The sequence below is a fragment of the Melitaea cinxia genome, chromosome 26 (assembly GCF_905220565.1).
Source record: "Melitaea cinxia chromosome 26, ilMelCinx1.1, whole genome shotgun sequence".
Taxonomy (NCBI): domain Eukaryota; kingdom Metazoa; phylum Arthropoda; class Insecta; order Lepidoptera; family Nymphalidae; genus Melitaea; species Melitaea cinxia.
The window spans coordinates 935,135-957,543 of NC_059419.1; the positions used below are offsets into that span (position 1 = coordinate 935,135).

General features: G+C 34.1%; 1 protein-coding gene across 1 annotated transcript; it reads left to right on the plus strand.

The window, feature by feature from the left end:
• Nucleotides 1-15,717: 15,717 nt before the first annotated feature.
• Nucleotides 15,718-21,055, plus strand: LOC123666637 (facilitated trehalose transporter Tret1-like). Its single transcript, XM_045600730.1, has 3 exons — nt 15,718-15,929; nt 18,890-19,025; nt 19,477-21,055. Exons 1-3 carry the CDS (start codon nt 15,870-15,872, stop codon nt 20,805-20,807), a joined length of 1,527 nt encoding a protein of 508 aa, XP_045456686.1. The 5' UTR covers nt 15,718-15,869; the 3' UTR covers nt 20,808-21,055.
• Nucleotides 21,056-22,409: the final 1,354 nt, after the last annotated feature.

Consider the following 22,409-nt stretch of genomic DNA (forward strand, 5'->3'; position numbering starts at 1 on the left):
GTTCGGATAAAAAAGATTTCAGTAATATCTTTTTTTGTTTAATTCGAATTGTAATTACTTACATGTGCTTGCGTCGTATGAACGTATTATTTAATCTTCTTTGTAGTTGCCTATTGTATGTGGTATTGGCAAAATTATTCGTGGTAAATTGAAGTATAAACAATATCGAGTTTTATAAGATTTGTGTCATTTGGCAGTTTTATTGCGTATCATCTATATTACCGAGGATTAGGATTTTACCACGCAAGGCATTCTCGTAAATAGTTTTGGTACTATTATAGTTATCTTTTTCAGAATCTTAATTGAACCTTCAGAAATATATTCATCTCGTATTTATAGATGATATTTACAGATTTAGCTCGAGTTTCTCAAAACATTTTCAAGAAGATAATTAAAATGTGAGTGGTGATTGAAGGTTTAATGTAACCCAATAATTGTAACATTGTTTCACCGTGTAATGCTGCATTTTAGCCATCATTCTACTCGCTGTTTTAAATACTAAATGGGTATCTCTTATTAACTATCTTTTAATTTTTGTTATGTCAGTAGTAAATATATCTACATCTGTTAGTAATTACTTGCAAAATCTTAAAAGCCAGTATATAACATTTTTTGGTTCTATATTTGTTTAATTTAGGAAAAACTAAATAGACATTTAAAATAATTTACAAGCATAATTCCAATAGAGAAGAGATAAATCATTTTATTTACACGGTGATACGACAAGATTAACGTTTATTATTACTGCAAAGTTTATATTATATATGTAAGGATCGAGTAACCTAACATTGTAATTATTCTGTTATTTACAATTTCCGTGTGTGATTAGGTTCTTACTTTATATTCATTTGTTTTGAATTGAGCTAAACTGAACTAAACAAGCCTGTAAACATTTATACAGAGATCTCCTACTATTATTTTGATTTGAACTGAACCAAACGTAGTAGTAAGCCAGCAGACATGTGGGCAGAAGTCTACTGTTGGCCAAAAGACCCAAAGTCCCTTACTCCATATAGAAGAGGTTTCTTGATTATTTTATTGGTGGCCTATTTTTACTCAATATGAGAATAAAATGACTATCACATTTAATTTATGGTGTTGAAATAACGATTCTAACATACAGAGTATAGTAATATTGGTCGAGTCGTGGTATGTCCCTGTGGTGAGTAAGGTACAAAGGTATTGAGTAAGTAGAGCACTTTAAGAACACGGCAAGAAAAAAGAGGACAACGCCAAGCTCGTTGTAAAGTTGCAGACATTCATGTGTATTGCCAACTTAGTGCTAGAAACAAAATTTGTTGAAAAAAATTATTCTATAGGTACATTTTGGCTAGAATTTGTCATCAAGTAGGTATGATACTAGGAAATTATTCTTGATGAAGTTTTCGTAAAAAGTCTATATCACTACATAGCATAAAACAAAGTCGCTTTCTCTGTCCCTATGTCCCTACGTCCCTATGTATGCTTAAATCTTTAAAACTACGCAACGGATTTTGATGCGGTTTTTATTAATAGATAGAGTGACTAAAAAGGAAGGTTTATATGTGTAATAACATGCAATGCATAGTGGAGAAATACTGTTATTTTTGAGGTTTCTTATGTGATGTCGTAAATAATTTCATTTTTTCCGCTTACATTGCAAACGCAGCCTGAGAGACTACGAGAGACGAGATTTATCAAAATAATGGACTAAGTATTGTACACATTGAAAAGGTCTACAGAAAACTCCGCTATGGTATATGTCTATCGCTTATGGATATCCCACAATAACATTTTTTGTTATTTACTTTTTACGACAAATAATAGCTAATTTTCAAAACGATTTTAGCCAATACAGCATTATTCCTTATCTAATTAAGTAAATACCTTAAATACATTGTTGATTTAATATAGATCTATATGGCCCTTTACAGCATATGATTTAAAATGAATATTTTCGAAGATATTACAGATTTAAAAATTGCGGTACGTAGCGTTTGCGGCGGTTCCGGCCGGCTTTTACCCTAAAGTTACCGCGTGCGGGCTACGGGCAGTAATGAATAAATCAAAACTACTTGATCGATTGTAATCATTTTTTCAGTGAATAACATAGGCTATAATTATATTTTATACCAGTGCGAAGCCGGAGTGGGTCGCTAGTAAATAATATTATAAATAATATCGTCAAAACTGGCGTTATCTTTCCTAATTGTACGTTTCAAGCAATAAAATAAATGTTTACTCAGTTTTAACATGAACCGCTATGTTTTGATAATTATACAAAATTTAAAATAGATAACATATTTAACTTTTTTTAAAGTGTAATTTCTTTAGGCGCATGAGGGTAAAACTTTTACGAATGGAACGCAATAATAACAATCTGAGCGTCACGAAGATGTGCAACGTTGTGGTCGAACAACAGAGCCACCTAGTGTGTACTATAAAAACTACAAGGGTTGTTACATAATTATCGATAGGATTACAATGCAAACTAACTAGATGGCTCTGGAACGAAAATCTAGAGCTTAGAATTTGTATAAATAAATGAGACTTAAAAAATAGTTTGCCAAAGAAGTTTTACTTCTGACATGTGTACTTTGTACGCTCGCACTTTTTTTGTACAACTAGGTCAGCAAACAAGCGTCCTGCTCACTTGATGATAAGCGATAACCTGCAACACCAGAAGCATCGCAAGCGCGTTGGCGACCTTACTCCCAACCCCCATCAAGAGCTCTGGTCACTTTACCACAGTAACAGAACGCTGCTTGAGAGCGGTATTATTTAGCTGTGATCTTCTGTAAGGTCGAGGTACTTCCCCAGTTAGGCTGCTCCAGATATTGAGCAGGATGTCTCCTACTGTGCCCTTTTTTTACGTGGGGAAAATCCTTAATGGTTCTCCAGCGCGGGGGCGCCAGAGGGTTATGTCAGACTGACTAAAAACCACCACGTGTGAGTAGTCGTTTGCCTGGGTGGGGCGAGATGGGGTCGCGCTAACATTCGCCTTCTCGCCCCGTCGGTAGGCCCGGACAAAGCCTCCGGGCCCCGGCACAATTTCTGTGCCCTACCTCAGCTTATTTGCTTCTATATAAATACGTATATAACAAAATGTTTAGTTCAGATACAAAGTTTATATACCTATGCTTGTAATAAAAAAATTTATATCAGATCGCTATTTTAAAAACTTTTTTGAAGGCTTATCTGTAGGTAATTGACATTGAATACAAAATGCATTTTTTTTAAATTTTGTATGTTGTATATATCTTCTCCTCCTTACCACACTACTGAAAACGTTAAAATTAAATTTGGCATTATTTAAGTTCACGACATGTTGGTGCAACTGTCACAGCACTGGTTTGTGGCTGTTGCGCTGCCGGTTGCGGGTTCGATCCCCGCACATGAAAACATTCGTGGCCATTCAGATATTTGCTACGGTCTGGATTTTCTGCAGTCCTTGTGGATCTCCCCACTGTGCCTCAGAGAGCACGTTAAACCGTCGGTCTCGGTTGTTATCATGTACACCTGATGGCGGTCGTCACTCATATCCGCCACCCCACATTAGAGCAGCGTGATGGATTAAGCTTTGATTCTTCTCTTACATGGGGATAGCACATATACCCAGCAGTGGAATATTACAGGCTGAAGCGATTATTTAAGGTCATATTACGAGATAGACACTATTTTTATCCCGAAACAAGGCACGGCTCTTCTGCGAGAGGGTCGAAATGTGTACCAGATGCGATTTGATACCGCGTTGTTAGATTAAATAATTTTTTTATTTGTTACTCTTCACACAAAATTTTATTTTAACAGTTTTAATGTCCAACATAACTTGAAACCCGTGATCTCAGAAATCATTGTACGTAAGGTTCAATTTTAGCTGGAGTAATTTTTGTTCTATAAGCATTGAACCTTTTGAGATGAGAATCGAAGGAGAAGTGGCGGGTAAAGTTAGCTAATAAAAACAAAAATAAATAATTTTTTATCTGATTATTACAAACGGGGAGAATTGGGGTCACTTAAATAAATTAAAATCTTTTGATAAGATTCCCAGACGTCACAATCGCCTTTCATAAATTAAAAAATTATCTAAATGTGATAGTCTAACTGGGTCTAGGTCTTACTTATTTATTTTAATTACCTTCTAGTTTTTTATGCTTCTGCCCATGTAGTTCCTATCTTTAAACTGATAAAAGGAATTAACATTAGTATAAAAATAAACTGAAAGTTGTCTCAACCTTTATTTTGATATCTAAATGTTCTCAAAAATCTCAAAAACTCACAATAATAGCAAAATAATTAATAATTATAATGGTATGCCGTGTGGTGTCGGCCGAATAGAATAGCACCATCCCCTTTCTTGCCGTGGGGGTCGTAAAAGGCGACCAAGGGATAAACCTGGCTCAAAATCATCAGGGTCCTGGAGAAGGAAAACTTCATTTGAAACCCGAAATGGGGTCTCCGTCAAGCATTTGTGGCACAGCTCTAAAATGCGAAAGACTCCTGCAGCCGAACTGGCTCCACACGTATCGACTCGTCGTTCCTGTGGGCCTAGCCAGTGAGGTCAAGAGGTTGGCGCAGAGCTTGTCAACTCTGCGTTTTCCTGAAAACTGTCCTAGGCGACGCAGTGTCTGTCTGACACTGTCTAAATCTACAATAGACGGAATAAGGCCAATGATGAATAATAGTACTCCACTTGGCTAGGATTGTCCGCTGGGTTCTCAGCCTACAGCCCTAACCCCGGCCGTTTCGTCTCCTTGGCGTAATCCTCCAACCGCTTAAAATTATGTATGTTTTGTTGTTTTAATTTATTTTTGATATTTCTATATGAAATATTAAAACAACATTACTTAAATATTTTGAACAAAAATACTTAAATATTTTGAAAAATAAAAAAATTACTTAAATTTTACTTTATTGTATTATTGTGTTCATTTGTAACATTATAAATAGTTTTGCAATTTTTGTTAATATATTAAGTATTGAAAAAGAAGTCGAACATTATCTGTGACCATTCATAAATAACTCGTGGAGAAGACAACCGCATCAAAATCCGTTGCGTAGTTTTATAGATCTAAGTATACACACAGCAGGAAACGACTTTGTTTTAAACTATTTAATGATATTATATATTAAATGGGTGGAGTCACATCCAGAATAATAATAGCAAAGTTGCATTGAGCCGAATTCACTTATATTTATATTTATAAATATTATGATGTGAAATGTTTTCAGTTTTTAGAAAACTTTTATGTAGCGTGACTGTATTGTCCATATTTAGATTCATTAATTTAATATCAGGTCATAAACGCCACCTTTGTAGTCTCTATACTCGTACAAATGTCTGTCAAACAGTGCTCTCTCTGTTTACGGCGCAAGTTTCTGATAAACTTTTTAAAAATATATTATAAAACCTCTTTTTTGGCCTGCCGAGATAAATCTTTATATTTGTCGAGTATTCTTATCTGTACAAAAATAGATGTAATTATAATCCGTTAAAGATTTTAGTCCACCTTGGATTATCCCTCCACAACTATTTATCACATATAATCAATCCATCTTAATAGCAAATTTTAGCAGTTGAACTTATTATTTTTAACCGACTTCCAAAAAAAGATTCAATTCGACTGTATTTTTTAAAATGTATGTTACCTCAGAACTTCTGAGTGGGTCGACCGATTTCATGTTTTTTTTTCCATGTCCCATTTAAATTTAATTGAACTTTGACAAGTACTTGTAATCATGCGTATTTACTCGACTATTTAATCGACCTACGTTATATTATACCGCATAAATTTTCACTGGGTATACCGATTTAGATGATTCTGGTTTTGGTTGAGATCTGATGACTACTTTTTGAGTAATCTTCGATAACGCATATTTAATTACCTTCTTAATTTAAAATTAAGTTTAAAAATTAAGAGAAGACTGGTGTGTTGGTGCGATTTCGAAATATGTCGTTCGAAATTTAAAAATTTGAAGATCGCCGATAAATAGTACTGGTTGCTTATAAATAAATAAATAGGCCCTTCACACTAAACAGTACCCACTAGGATTTTACTCCAATGTCGAGAGTTTGGAAATACACACAATCATCATTACAGCCTAAACAGTCCACTGCTGGACATAGGCCCCCACAAGTTGACGCCAAAAATAACGTAAACTCATGTGTTTTGCCCATAGTCACCACGCTGGGCAAGCGGGTTGGTGACTGCAGTACGGCGGCTTTGTCGCACCGAAGACGCTGTTGCCCGTCTTCGGCCTGGGTATTTCAAAGCCAGCAGTTGGATGGTTATCCCTCCATCGGTCGGCTTCTTAAGTTCCAAGGTGGTTGTGGAACCTTGTTATCCCTTAGTCGCCTCTTACGACACCCACGGGAAGAGAGGGGGTGGCTAAATTCTTTAGTGCCGTAGCCACACAGCACAGTGCCGTAGATACACACAAAACAAAAGCGCAAATGCCCAGACCACGCCAACTATCTATATGGCTAGTACAAATGTATATTATGTGTGGGGATCGAACTTGCAATCGACGGCACAACAGCCATAAGCCAGTGCTGTGACCTTTTGACTAACGGGCTTTCAAGTAGTGTTGTGTTTCAAATAGTCTGTGGTGAGTAAGGTAGCCAGATCTCCAAAGGAGGTTAAGGTAATAGATCGGCAACGCGTTTATAGGCTATCCGCTTACCATGATGAACAGTACACTTGATTACCATCTTCTTAGATTAAAAAAAAAACTCTGCGTTCTATATTTTTGCACGAGATAGTAATGCGTAATAAGTACCAAAAAATCATAATAAGTTGGTAAATAGGTAGACGACAAGATTTGTGTTTGTTTTCTCTGTTTGTTCACGGTTTATCTTACGTAGGTCTAAGATTCGCGAGTAACCACATCGTAGTTTATATATATAACTATTCTGGCCATAAATACTGATACATAAAAAGTTTTCTTTTTCTTAACTTTTTTATTATTTTGAAATTGGAAACGTACGTTACGTTTCGTGTTCATTATCAAATTACAATATGGAATGGGGTGTTACAGAAAATAGGATTGCAGTTATCGTCTTGCACAGAGTGGGTATGGAGCCGTCGATCATATTCCAGACACTTCAAAAGCTTGGTATTAGCCGTATGTTCATATATCGTACTATCAACAGATACAGTAACACTTCGTCTGTCGAAAACCAGAAAAGATTGGGGCGGCCGCGTGTTGTTAGAACTACAAAGGCTGTTAATACTGTTAAAGCCAGAATTCGTCGAAACCCCATTGGGAAGCAAAAAATCTTATCGCGAGAAATGAAGATTCCCGCTAGGACTCTATCGCGTATTATAAAACAAGACCTGAAGCTCGGTGCTTATCGCCGATATACAGGACATGCCCTAAATCAATCTATCAATTAAAGAGAGTGGATCGATAAAAACGCCTTCTGTCGCGATACGCAGTTGAAAGGCACAGAAGTATCCTCTTTATTTATGAAAAAAATTCACGATTGAAGAACACTACAATAAGCAAAATGATAAAGTGTACGCTCACAGTCCTAAAGAAGCTGCTCAAGTTGACGGAAAGGTACAACGTGGTCATCATCCTGCGTCAGTAATTCAGCCAAAGTGTACACAGTCTTGGATCATGTTGTGGAACCTCTCAGCAATACACTTTTTAAAAATATACCGTGGACTTTCCAGCAGGACTCTGCACCTGGTCACAAGGCACAAAGTGCCCAAGCCTGAAATGAAACCAACGTTCCGGACTTTATAAGAGTTGAAGATTGGCCCTCATCTAGACTCTCCTCAGACCTCAACCCTTTAGACTTCAAATTGTAGTCAGTTTTAGAGGACATGGCCTGCTCTAAAAGACACGGTGACATTGAGTCTCTTAAAAAATCTATGGAGCAAGCAGTGGTGAAATTTCCCTTGGAAACAGTTCGTAAATCCATAGATTCGTGGCCAAACAGACTAAAGGCCTGTATAAAAGCTTAAAGGTTGCCATTTCGAATAGAATATGTTTTTATTTTTTGCTGAGACGTTAATATGTAGGTATAAATTTTAATAATATTACATTACTTCATTTAAAAAAATGCATTTTCAGTAAATTATATTTAAATAAAATTATAATTTTTACTAAGGTTGGGTACAACAGAAATTCTGCTCAAAATATAGAGTAGCCTGACTGGGGAAGTACCTCGATCTTACAGAAGATCGCAGTTCAATAATTCTGGTCGCTTCAAGTATAGTTTTCTTTTTAACTAAATTCCACAATTTACTCGTACCTCTCTGCTAAATCTAAGCTACCCTGGTGATACCATATTTTCTAAGTAAAGCAACAGTAATTTTTATATAGGAAATTAAGAATATAATTATGCACATTATGTTGATAACACTAAGTATTGTATTGTTGTCCACTGTTTCTACAAATTTGATTAACTTCTTGGCAAACTAAAAGTAAGATATTGTTGTTGCTAAATCGATTTCGAAAATGATACTTTACGGTCTTGTCGACAGGTCTTGTGATCTATTGTGTATTATTATATATCTGTGTACAGACAGAGGTGGTGACTTATTATTTATTTTTGTGTTACCCACACATTAAAGAATTATAAATATTTTTTAATATCATATCAATAAATTAAAAGTAAAAAAAAAACGCATTTTAAAAAACAAGCTTTTATTGGAATGCGCTAAAACGAAAAAAATAAATTTTTACTTTAAAACTTTTACTATCTACTTCAAAATTAAGTTGCTATATTTCACCTGAACAATCATACATACACACATTGCAAGTTAAATAAAGGCTTGTAATAAAAGGGCCGTTCTAGCGGGGACCGACCCTGGATCTCCGTCTCACCATGTCGGTTCTCTAGCCAATTAAGCTATGGAACGATGTATCCGTCAGGTCAATTTTTGATATGATGATTTTTACGCTTCTAAGCGACCGTGGTGCCATCTATAGTGAGTTCTTTTTAACCGACTTCCAAAAAAGGAGGAGGTTCTCAATCCGACTGTATTTTTTTATGTATGTTACATCAGAACTTTTGACCGTGTGGACCGATTTCGACAAATGTTTTTTTAATCGAAAGGTGGTGTGTGCCAATTGGTCCCATTTAAATTTATTTGAGATCTAACAACTACTTTTCGAGTTATATCTAATAATGCGTTTTTACTTGACGCTTTTTTTGTTAGAAAGAAGATATCCCTAGTTTAGTGCCATGATAAGGAAACCAGGATCTAATGATAGGATCCCAGGGAAATCGAGGGAACTTCTTGAAAATCCCCAATAACTTTTTACTGGGTGTACCGATTTTAATAATTTTTAATTTAATCGAAAGCTGATGTTTGTCATGTGGTCACATATAAATTTTATTGAAATTTGATAACTACTTTTTGAGTAATCTTTGATAACGCGTAGTTACTTGACTATTTTTTCATCGATCTACGTTGTATTACTCGTCGATGTAATTGAAGTAGGTTTTTTTTCGTTTGCGAGCAAACACAAATAATACAGAACTTGTATCTATTCAAAGTTTTCATATTACAATGAAAATCTTTGACAGCTTCGATCCCTGCTGGGACGGTTGATTTTTAATATGATATTAAAAAAATGTTTAGAGGTAGTGACGTTTTCCTATGACTCAAAACACTCATAGTCGATTCGTTAACTCACTTCATGCCCCAATATTGAACGGAATCTAAGACATTTTCAATAAAAATTTGATTTATGAAAAATTTTCATAGTAGCTTTTGGAGGCTTTAAGTCGGTTGTATCAGGAGCAAGTTGTATCAGGAGCGATGTGATGTATGGTGGTGAATAGCTTGTAAATATTGTAAGACCAAAATCTCTTTAGCGTACACTCTGAACCAATGTATCAAACGCAGATCAACACTATATACATTCCCCTTTGAACGAAGAAAAGGATTTATTTATAAATTTTTTTTTTAGTGAATTCTTCCTTTTAAGGCAGCTCCATTTCAGGTGTCTTGAATCAAGCCTTTTTATAACATTAAATACATATTAGCCCAGTGCGGGTAGCTTTAGAAACCAAAAAAATATATATAGTAGGATGGAACCCACTGTATAAGAAAGAGAATACAACGAAAATGAAAGGAAATATAAATTAAGAGCGATCTAAGGTCGGGAAGTGGTAGGGCTGCGGAGTTTCTTGCCGATTCTTCTCTGCAGAATCTGCATTCCGAATCGGTGGTAGCTTTACTTCTACAAATATAATAATTGATTTTTAAAGTTTCAGTTTGTAAAATGACGATTCGAAACTGCTCTTGGAGCCTATTTGAATAAAGCTGTTTATGATTTTGATTTTTTCTTTGCATTTTCTGAGAACATTTACCATAGCAATGTATATTTTTTTACACCATCAGAAAAAAGAGATTCCAAGGAACAAAAAGCCTACCGACTTTTTAAAAAAGCTAATATTTTCACGAGGGAATTTTCGATTGAAAATGAGGGTGCTTTATAGATATTGAGGTCAAAATAAGGTGAAAAAATAAATATATTAAATTAAACGAATTACAGTATAGTGGACATAAATAGGTAAGTTTTCAAAGGTTCTTGTAAAAGATAAAAATAAAAAACCAAAAACTTGTTTTTTTTTAATTTTTCACGTGAATTCTGATGATATGCGAAAAAAGTTTAAATACAAAAGTTTTAGACTTTTTTAGTACCTACAACTTTGCTATAGAACTTTTTTCAAAAGAACTTGTAGTTTAGCCGGAAATTTGAAGAAAAGTGAACCAAAGTTGAAAATGAAATGAGATGGAATAAATTCTACTATATAACAACGCCCACGTTATTTAGTACTAAACACAGGGAAAACTGGTGAAGTGATCTACATCTTGCCTTAGTTATTCAAGTAACAGACAAACAAACAATTAGAAATTTTCACAGTCAGTCGTCAGTCACAGCAGCCTTTCGCAGTCCACTACTGGACATAGGCCTCCACAAGTTGAAAGCCAAACTCATATGTTTAGATGTATTACAAATGTTATTAGTTGAAAATTTTCGAAGTTTAATAATCAAAATTATATCTTAAAACAAACACTAACAAAAACAAAACTATAACTACGTAGTTTAAAATTTTCGTTTTATTGTTTAATCTTATTTGAAAAGCAAACCTATATAATCTTGCAGATTATACACTTTTTTTGACATTAAACTTTATATACCTTAAATTAAAAAGATAACAAATGATCAACGGCACCGTATAAATTAGATGCCATATAGCAAAATGTTGTCATATCCAGTTTACTTACAATAAAACTGCGATCAAACAACTACGTTATGGATTAAAGCTCTTAATTAATCTCTAAGCAGGAACGCGTAGAAAACTATTTTCCATGTTTCTACGCGTAATCAAAATTATTTTTTTAAAGCTAATAGCTTAGTCCATGGAAATTATAACAAGTTCTTCTCTTAGTATAACTTTGGTTAAAGAATTCAGTCTAAATTAATAATCGTTCGACTCAACCTTTGTCCAATTAGTTTTGAAACAATAAGAAAAAAATGTAAATAATTTGTTACAGTTAGCAAATCGTTTTATTTTTCACCGACTTCAAAAAGGAGGAGGTTACTCAATTCAACTGTATGCATATAGTTTTTTATATACTATGTCCGGGGATAAATTCGTCGTTTAGGAACCGATTTGGATAATTCTTTTTTTATTGAAAAGGCGATATCCCAAGGATGTTACCATGATAAGAAAACCAGAATCTGATGATGGAATCTCAGAGAAATCGAAGGGAACCCTCGAAAATCGTAGTGACGATTAGTGCGTTTGTTAATTTTTCCGTCTACTTACGTTATATTACTTGTTGATGTAATTGGTATTTTTCGTTTGCTAGCAAACACAATTATAAATTAATTATTTATATCTAAAAAGAATTATTCGTCACTGTTCTGGCTCATCCGTTCGATCGCTCGTCTAAGCTTATCGCAATCCACTTCTAGAAATTGGCCTCCCCAAGCTCGTGCCAAATATCCTATATGCCAAATATGCTTGAGGTTGTCTGGAAGAGATCGCTCTTTTAGCGATAAGATCGCCTTTTGTACATGTCTATATTTTCTTTTTCGGTATAAATTTTTTTTCTCTGATAGTGTACAATAAAGAGTATTTGTATTTGTATATCCTGGTTTTTCGGATTCCTCATCCAGCCTCCGCCAGTGATCTTATATAAATCATTGGTCCGGGGCCGGCGGGAGTGTTATGTTCCAACACGCGCTCCTTCAGGACGCGTCTGCGTCAGTGACCATCGGCCCTGCGACGTAACCACCTCCACATCTTGACTTGACTTAAGTAGAGGAAAATAGTATTATTTAGTTGTGGTCTTTTGTGAGGTCGAGGTAGTACCCCAGTCGGGCTGCTCCATATTTTGAGCAGGAAATTTCCTGCTGTGCCCTACCTCTGTTATATAATTTGGAACCCACATTTTGTTATTAATACCTATATAAATTTTAATTAAATAAGCAAATTTGAATTCCTCGTAACAAGCTGACATTTAATTAAAGTAAGAATTTACCAAATAGAAACTTTAACTGATTTATGAACAAAAATTGTCCAAGAAGCTAACTTGTTCCAAAAAATATTTGGCCATAGCAAAAAGAGCCGGATTGCATATAACCATCGAACTGCTGGCTTTGATATACACGGGCTGGAGACGGGCAGCAAAGTCTTCTGTGCGTTAAAGCCAGCTCTGCGGTAACCGACCCGCCTGCCCAACGTGGTGACTATGGGCAACATACATGAGTTCGCCGTTTTTGGCGCGAACTTGTGGAGGCCTATGTCCAGCAGTAGACTGCGATAGGCTGAAGTGACGATGATGATGACCCCAAATCGTCCATCTATTCCAAATAGGTGTAATAAGTCTCCAGAGTAAACTTTCACCAAGAAGATTTCGATATATTCTTTTCGCAGTCGCTTTTCTTGACAAAAAATCGCTGGAGGAGGCTGGTTGAGAATTTCACAGAGCCTACTTGGTGTAAGCTTGGAAATAACTATGTTCACCAGCGGACTGCGATTGGTTCGACCTATCGCAGTCTACTTCTATACTTGCTGGAGACCAAGATTCAGTCAGGGAATTACATCCTGAGTAGGCGAATCTTTCAGTTGCAATCAATGGTAATAATAATAAGCTTTATTGTACTCGTGCACCACAAACAAATAAGTCAGAATTATTACAAATTAAGAGTAACGTACAAAGTCTGTCTGAGCTCAAGAAAAGACACATTTTTAACTAAATATTAAAGGATTTGTCTGATAGATAGAAGGATATGTTTGATATAATATTAATAGAAATAGACAACCTTTTATTAAGACCTTGTCCTAGAGACGACAAGGGCAGATAACAAATGTTTGTATACAAATATTTAACCATTAAGCACTGAATAGTATAAATCATCTGACTTTTGATCGTAGATCAAAGTAAATTAGTAGAAATTTAAATTTTTAGGAAACAATAGTAGTAAATAATTTGAAAATGGAACGGAATTTTTTATTGACATACAGAACATTATGAAACTTCCTGCTCAAAATCTGGAGCAGCCCCAAAGGGTATGTACCTCAAACTTACAGATTACAAAGAAAATTACTGTCCTGAATTAGTTAGTTATTGTGGTCCTATGGTGAGTAAGGTAGGGAGAAGTTCTGAAAAAGATCGGGGATAAGGTCAACAACGTGTTTGTGATGCTTCAGGAGTTTCGTGCGTCCATAGACTACGATAACTGATTATCGTGTATATATTAAAAATTATCCAACTGTAGATATTCTGGAAAACATATTGAAACTCCATTGTGAAGTGGCTGATACTTTCTTGTCTAGCAGTTACATTTATTACCAAGTGTACATGATTACAACTGGGCCGAACTTTTCGCTAGCTTAGAAGCTTGGTGGGGAGAGCCACAAGGACCAGGAACCCGGGACCACACTTCGGGAAATCAAATCCATGCTCGTTGCTTATAGACTATCACACCAATACTCTAGAATTAGCGACAACAGATACATACCAATAGAAACAAGGACAATTTAATGCGCCGTAAGCAGTTAAATAATAATTTGATAACGATAAGATAATTATAACATGATGATCTCGACGTAATTGTGATAACCGCGTGCTATAAAAATTACTGAAATTACATATACTTGTGTGAACTTATAAACGGGTAATATGACAAATGCCTGTATAAGTAACGCAGGCATTTTAAAAATAATCGATCTAATAATTAAAGCGATTTTTTCCTTGATTTTTTTCCTATTATTCAGTATAACACATACTTGCACATCTACACAATAACGATGTTGTAGCTTACAGTAGTAAATATTTTGATAATAAATAATAATTTTAAAAAACTAAAAAACCACCTACCTCCCTTTTATAGCTAATCGAAATAAAAAGTAGAAAATAATTTTTAATTACAAAGAGTTTATATTACAGTAGTAGAAGATCGAACAATCAATCATAAATAATTACTTCAAAATAAAATTGTGATAAAATTTAAGTTATTACGAGAATAATTCAATTCAGAGTAAAAAACGTCGGGTACAATTTACTATATTTTCATAACCTTTTACTATGTTTTTATAACTCTCCGCACAGATAGTTGCAAGTAGAATAATTGTTACATTTCATATAACAAGCACCACATATATACATACATAGATACAACCAAAGCTAATAAAAGCGTGGTAAAAATCTATGACAGCTCAACTGGAGGTCTACCTCGACCTTGCAGAAGATCACATCCAAAAAAATACTGTTCTCAAATAGTATGTATTCCTGTGGCGAGTAAGGCAGCGTTAGTTTCGCTTGCAGATTGATCTGAAAACTTTTATAGGTAGTATGAACCATGTTAAAATTTTCATACTACTACTCTACTCACTTACTACTTTTTAGGCCGTCCGTTACACCTGGTGGGGGCGCGTCCTCATAATTAGACTAGGGCGGTCAGAACCCTTGATCAGTCGCTGAGCACACGTTGTCTGTTGCCTCAATACTCTCACCTACCTACCTCGCTTCGCACTTCTTATATCTTATTACCTAATAATATACGAAAAAAATAATTTACTTATTTAGCAAATTATATTTCATGGTGTGTTTGTCTGGTCATTTTGACACAGTTATCTGATAAAACGTATCTTGTAACTTATACATACGAAAATATAAATACTGTTCAAAATTGATATTCAACTAAGTTGAACGTTGTATGTACTATCGTTTTATCATCCATCTCTTTACGCTTTAGCCTATAATATCCTACTGCCGGGCATAAGCCACTTTCCCCATGTAGGAGAAGGATCACAGCTTAATCCTCCACGTTGCTCCAATGCGGGTTGGCGGATATATTAGCTACTATGTGTAACGATCGCTATCAGGTGTACATGATAACAACCGGGACAGACAGCTTAACGTGCTCTCCGAGGCATGGTGGGAAGACACACAAGGACTAACAAACAGGCCGGAACTAAATATTTGTATAAACAAAAATATCCACTCCGAGTGGGAATCGAAACCGCAACCGTCGGTGGTTACGCGCTGCAGACACGACACACGCACCATTACACCAGAGAGGTCGTCAACCGTCTCTTCAACCAACATTTAATTGAATGGCGTCGTTGACTAAAAGGTGCAGATGTTTGGTTGGACTGTCGAAGCTATTTCGACCAGTTGGCTGTAACGTGACATTGAATTACTCAATGAGTATCTATTTATATGAAAACTGGCGTTTTGCCATAAAAGTAGTCTTTATTATGCTGTACAACGGAAAATGTACGGAACGTCTTATCGATTTTCCCTATCAATCGATAAAAAACACTCAAAAACTTCTCATTGCCATATCCGACAGTAGTGTAACATAAATTATAGAGACATGTCTTCGTGAAAAAAAGTTATGTAACGATGTTTAGTGCGGATATTGACATGGATAAGACATCATGGATAACTCCTTTCAAAAAGCAGGTAATTATTGTTATTATATTTTTTTATTTTTAAAAATTTCTTTATAATAATTGCAAATTTATGTGTTAATATTTATGTAATGAATCATACATTATATTGTTTTAAATTTCCATGGTTCTTAACATTATTTGAATTCGTTTTTTGAAATATCGGAGCCTCAAAGATAAAAAGGTACATGGTAGAAATCCCGAAAAAACGAATTCGAATCATACATTATTTATTGCGTAATTATAATTTATTAATGTGTAATAAACACTATAAGTAATATTTGTTACAAAATACTGACGGATAGTCAACGCAATGTGGAAAACGCAGTGTGGGATGGATTAGGACTGTGGAGATTCAGGTAGTTTGGCGCGAACTTTGGGAGGCATACGTCCAGCAGTAGATTGCGATAGGTTGAAGCGAAATGCAATTTATATGAATATAAATATAATTATATTAGAAAACTAAAAAGAAAAAAAATGAGTGAAACCGGTATATTATTCTTAAGTTAAATAAAACAAAAACAGTGACAATTTACTAAATGTATATCAATCGATAAAAAACACTCGAAGATATCTCAATGTCATATCTGACAATTGTATAATAGAAATTATAAAGATGTCATTGAGAACTTGAGAAGTTATTGTAAGGACGATTAGTGCTTAATAGCTACAATAGGCTGAATCTCGACATATCCCATAAAATTTCTTCGTTCTGATCTAAAAATCAACCCATAATAAGTTTATAATTTATTCGCAATAAGGAACCAATAAAGATTGGTGATATGCACCTAAGACTTGACCAATATTATAAAGATAAAATATTTATCTTACTGTTGTATTGTTGTGTGTTGTTTCCAAAATGTAAAAAAACTTGATAGATGTAGAGGTAGATTAGGACAGTGAGTAGAAAAACTTAGAAAGTGGGTAATTTAAATATCTTTTTTCTTCTTCACCTAATCTAAATATATAAATGCACTCATCGAGCAATATACCTACCAGGACACATTTTGTATAAACATATCTGCATGACCTTGTAATCATTTCATGAGGAGGATCAGGAGGTTTTATAGTCAGTCAATTGCTGTGACTTCCATAAGCCGAAAAAGGCTGTAACAGTTTACAAGTATTCAAAAGTAATCACACCTAGTTACGGTAGATAAACTCTGGACTGATGAACTAATTACTAGGTCAACTTTTCGATCAGCCTACATTGGGTTATTAGTCAATACAATTAATATGATTTTAATGGTGTTTTAATGACAATTACGATTACCACACACTCCATACACACGTTTATATATATTTTTCTTATTCTGATAGATTGCACAAGATATTGACATACCACATATTTAGATTATCATTTGGCTCAGCAGATAACAATACGAAGGCTGAAGTTTGTAGATATTACCTAAAAAATATTTCAGTTGTTTGTTTTCTTATTTTTTTATCACAGTTATTTAAGCGTTTATATTATATATGTTATCAATTGTAAAAGCACATGTTATGTTTTATCAACGGCAACAAATCCAGATAAAACAATAAATAATTCAATAGCATAATATTATACAACCAGAACAACACAAAACTATTGAGTTCAGCGTAAGCAAAGTATGAGGCGCAAACTTTGACGTAGCGTCGGGTAGGTTTTTTTTTTCAGAATTCAGACAGACTTGACGTGATCCTTTTAGACCAGTGATTTTAGCCTTTGAAAATGGTAGAAAGTAAAAAAAAATTATAATATTATGAAACCCATTGTTATGAAACCCAACGAAAATGAAAGGAAAATAAATTACGGGCAATCTGAGGTCGGAAAGTGGTATTTGGCAGTTTCGTTAGATCAACTAAAAAAATGTCGTATGCCAAAATCTGGCTTACACTAAATTTTTTCTAAGCTGCAGTCTAAAATATTTGGCCTACTCATTGAATGACTTATACGATATCGACTGATTATATTGCCTGGTATTGTAATATTCTCTTGTCCTTTATTAATCTATAATTATTATTAATAATGATATTAATAATTTACTCTGACGGCAGGTTGGGTAAGATTTTGAATGACATTTAAAGTCAAGCTGCTGAATGCGCTGTTATGAGTATGGAATATTTTCCAATTCCAACAAACCCACAGAAGTAAAAAAAAATGTCTTCTTCATACTAAGAGATCTTTGTACATAACAGTAACAAAAATGCCGTTAAACCAAAACCTGACTGCATTTTTATCATGCAGATAGCATGCAGTAAGTTAGTACTTTCTCATATTTAACCAAAGCTAGTAATATAATTATGTCGGTACACATCTTTACTCCGAGTCAAATAAAATACCATATTCTAAAATGTTTAATTCAGAACAGAAAAGTAAATAAATCTTTGCTAAATTATTTCGTACTTAGTCTTTATTTAAATAATTAAATAATAAAAGTTGATAAAATGATAACTCTTACTGCCATCAAAGTTAATTGTATAATGAGGGTATTTTAATCTATAGCACACGAAAAAGCACCACATCCTCTCGCTTGCCTCTTTGATGGCTTAAATTAGGATCTATAAATATTTACTGAAAAATATTTCTAATGAATATTTTTATTATTATTTATGTATGTATTTCCTTATCTGCAAAAGTACCACCAGCAAAATTCAAGAGCGTATGTGGATGTATGCCTCTCCTTCATTTTTATTCTTTTGTCTTTTATATTACATACCAGTACTCGCTTCGGCAGTACATATACTAAAATTGGAACGATATATAATATACCTTTATTATTATAAAAGTAATACATATATTCCAGAAATATTCAGAGTTATGTTTGCTTTCTTTAAATAACTCTTTCGCTTTTTCGTATCTTTTCCTGTCCTTTACTTAACATACATTTTACGATACAAAATATTTGTAATAAATCTCAAGATTTTAAAATTATATCGTTGCATCTGCAACAGTGTGTAGTTACATTTTTCATTTTCGATCGTTCATTTCAGTGCTTCGTGACAGCGGGGGTGTCTCTAAACCTCGCATCGCATGGTTTGGTGATGGGATTTGCAGCCATCTTATTACCACAGCTTGCTCTTCCGAATTCTCTAATACCTATTGATGACGTGTCAGGATCATGGATAGGTAAAATTCTTTTAAACAAATATTTATTAATTTAGTAATAATTTTTTATATTATTAAATAAGTTGATACCTTTGTACATATGAGTTAAACAGTGGCCATTATCCGACAAATACTTAATTCGTGAACATAGTTGAAAGTAGATTGACTGATTTGCAAACTTCTGCCAAAGACACATTTATATGAAATAATTTGTCTTCTTCATTATTCGTATCATTGGCTAAATCAGCCGCGCTATTCTGGCACAAATTAAAGCCATGAAGGCAAACGAATGAATGGTATTAACTCAATATCAATATTTAAATATACATGCTACTTATACATGAGCAAATTAGATCTAGTTCAGTTCATATTTGCCCGACTAAGTAGTAAGAATTAAAGTATAATACCGGTTATAACCATATAATATATGTTTATAAGTGTATTAGTCTAATTTACTTGTTTAATGTTTCAGCCTCAATTTTGGGATTCGCATTAGTGGCAGGAAATTTTATAGTTCCTTCTATCATGGCCAAATTTGGTAGGAGAACTGCTAACTTGGTCAGCATAGCACCCATGATTATTGGCTGGTTCTGTATCCTCACTGCCTCAAGTATAACAACTCTCTTAATAGCCAGATTCCTTCAAGGCCTCTCAATGGGAATGAGTTCGTCGCTGGGTCCAGTCTTAATCGGAGAATACACCAGTCCGAAAAACCGTGGAGCATTCTTAACTATTATCTCGTTGTCAATCGCAACAGGTGTTCTTTTCGTCCATACCTTAGGTTTATACTTCACTTGGCAAATAACAGCTTTGGTTATTGTTTTCATAGTTTTTGGAGATCTTCTAATTGTTATATACTCCCCTGAATCGCCAAGTTGGTTAGCTGATCAAGGCAGATACGATGAATGTAGAGAAGTGTTCAAATGGCTCAGAGGAAATGCAGAGGATGACGAATTAGAAAAAATGATCGAATCAAGTAAAATCATCAGAGAGGCCAAAGCTTTGACAGAGGAGTCTGGATCATTTTGTAAGAGATTAAAAAGAAACATAGCATATGTGAATACGACCTTAAGAAAAAAAGAATTTTATAAACCGATTTTTATAATGATCCATATATACACATTAGGTCAATGGTCTGGAGCAAATCTTTTAGCCGCTTACACACTTAAAATATTTACAAATATAGTTGGTACAGGTACTAATATATCTCTAATGATTATAATTTTGGATATCCAAAGACTCATCTCGAATTCAGTAGCTTTGTTTGTGATAAGGAAGGTGAAACGACGCACTATGTTATTTGCAACAGTTTCGATTAACCTGTTCGCTTTTCTAGTCACAGCTGCTTACACTTATTTCAAAAGTCAGAACATGCTACCATATGACCATCCCTTCATCGGAATATTGTTAATTCATACACACATGTTCTCTATAGCTACTGGTACGGTACCACTGCCTTTTATAATAGCTGGAGAACTATTTCCATTAGAGTATAGAAGTTTGGCGGGAGGACTGAGCGTTCTCTTCTTGTCATCGAATCTTTTTATAACGGTCAAAACCGCGCCATATTTGTTTAGTAGTGTAGGAATATATGGAGCTTATCTCTTGTATGCGGGAGTTGTAGGTTATTGCCTTGTCGTAGTATTGTGGTTATTACCAGAAACTAAGGATAGAACTTTACTAGAGATCGAAAATGAGTTCAGAGGACAACCACTGTCTCCCGAAGAACTAAAATCAACCCAATCTCTAACATCGTTTAAGCATTTCAATATGGACAGACGGTGTAGTAGCCCTGTCATATAAAATTACAATTGACGTAATTGTCGTCGTATTATCATTACGCTAATGATGACTATAAAATTTTTATTGTAGTGATTTTAACCCTATAAACGAAATGTTTATGGCGTGGATTGTGATGCAAATTCGTATATAAGTACTGATAAGCGGTTTAATGCGAATTCAAATAGTTTGTTGCATATAAAATGACAAAACACTTTGTATACTTAAAAACCATCTTATAGCCAAATTATTCAAAGTTAATTTACATCTGAGGGTAGTTTGCGATTCACAATCCTTGTTAATTATCAGACAAGACTGCGATTAGAACTCCATTAATAGGAATATAAGCTTTAAAAAAGTAGGAAATAAAAGTTAAATTTGAATGCCGTAGTGACTTTAAGACAAATATTGTGAATCGCAAAAACAGTGGAGTCAAGATTTAGCTTGCATTCTTATTAATAATAGAACACCTAGTGAAGTGGATGTGCAATGCACTACTAATACCAGAACTAGGCCGAGCCCGTGTTACAGGTACTAGTTACTATTATAATGAAACAACTTTTTCGGATTTTATCGCGGTTTATTAAGTTTTCCCACCCGTTTGTCAGACCTCCCGTGACCATAGTTGCTGTAAAGTATCCGAAACGTCGGGCATCTAAAAATCTAATAAACTGCGATAAAACCCGAAAAATACTACAAATGTTTTTACTTTAAGATTATTACATTAAATGCAAGGGTAACAAAATATAACTTCATTGTTAATAGCAGCATTATTACATTAGTACATTATGTACTAACAAGTTTAAAACTTCTAAAATATATATATATATTTTTTTTTAATTTAGGAAATAAACAGTAGATACAATAAACAAATAACTAAAATGGCCACATTAGTAAGAAATCATCGATAAATTACACACAGTCATACAAATAATTCAAGCAATATAAAACCAACTTACCGTCAAATCTGGCAACTTTGCCACTTTAAACAACTGTTACAAAATCAAAGTTAAATTTCAACCAAAAATCAAACGTGTGAAATCACAGAAGTATGTATTGCAGATAGTATATTTATCAAAGAGTACATAGATGTAAATGTTTTTGAAATAAAATAAAGGATATTTTGGCAAGGGTTAAAAAAATAAAATGGCAAAGATACCTATACCATCTGGTAACTTTGCCAAATAAATTTAATTTCCTGGAAAATGTAAATTCTACTTATAACATTAGTAAAGAATCATCAATAGTTTGGATACAATACTTAAGGAATATGACCCATAAGATATATTTATTATAAAGTAAACCACAGAGTTATTGGCAAAGTTGATCACCCTTTTCTGAGAATTTCATAGAAATTCCGTGAATACGTTCAGGGTTGACAACGAAAAGATATTATGTAGGTATTTATTTATTTTATTACTTACGAGTAATTAGGTACATAGGAACATACAAAGCACCAATAAAAGTTTTGTCAAAAACGAAACATACGAAACTGTAACATTATTATAAAAACAAAAAACAATACTATAGCATTATATCGAAGAAAATATTCTTTATACCAATAAATTTTATTAGGAACAATTAATTATGTCATTATTTATACATTGTTTAATAAGTTGTATCAGT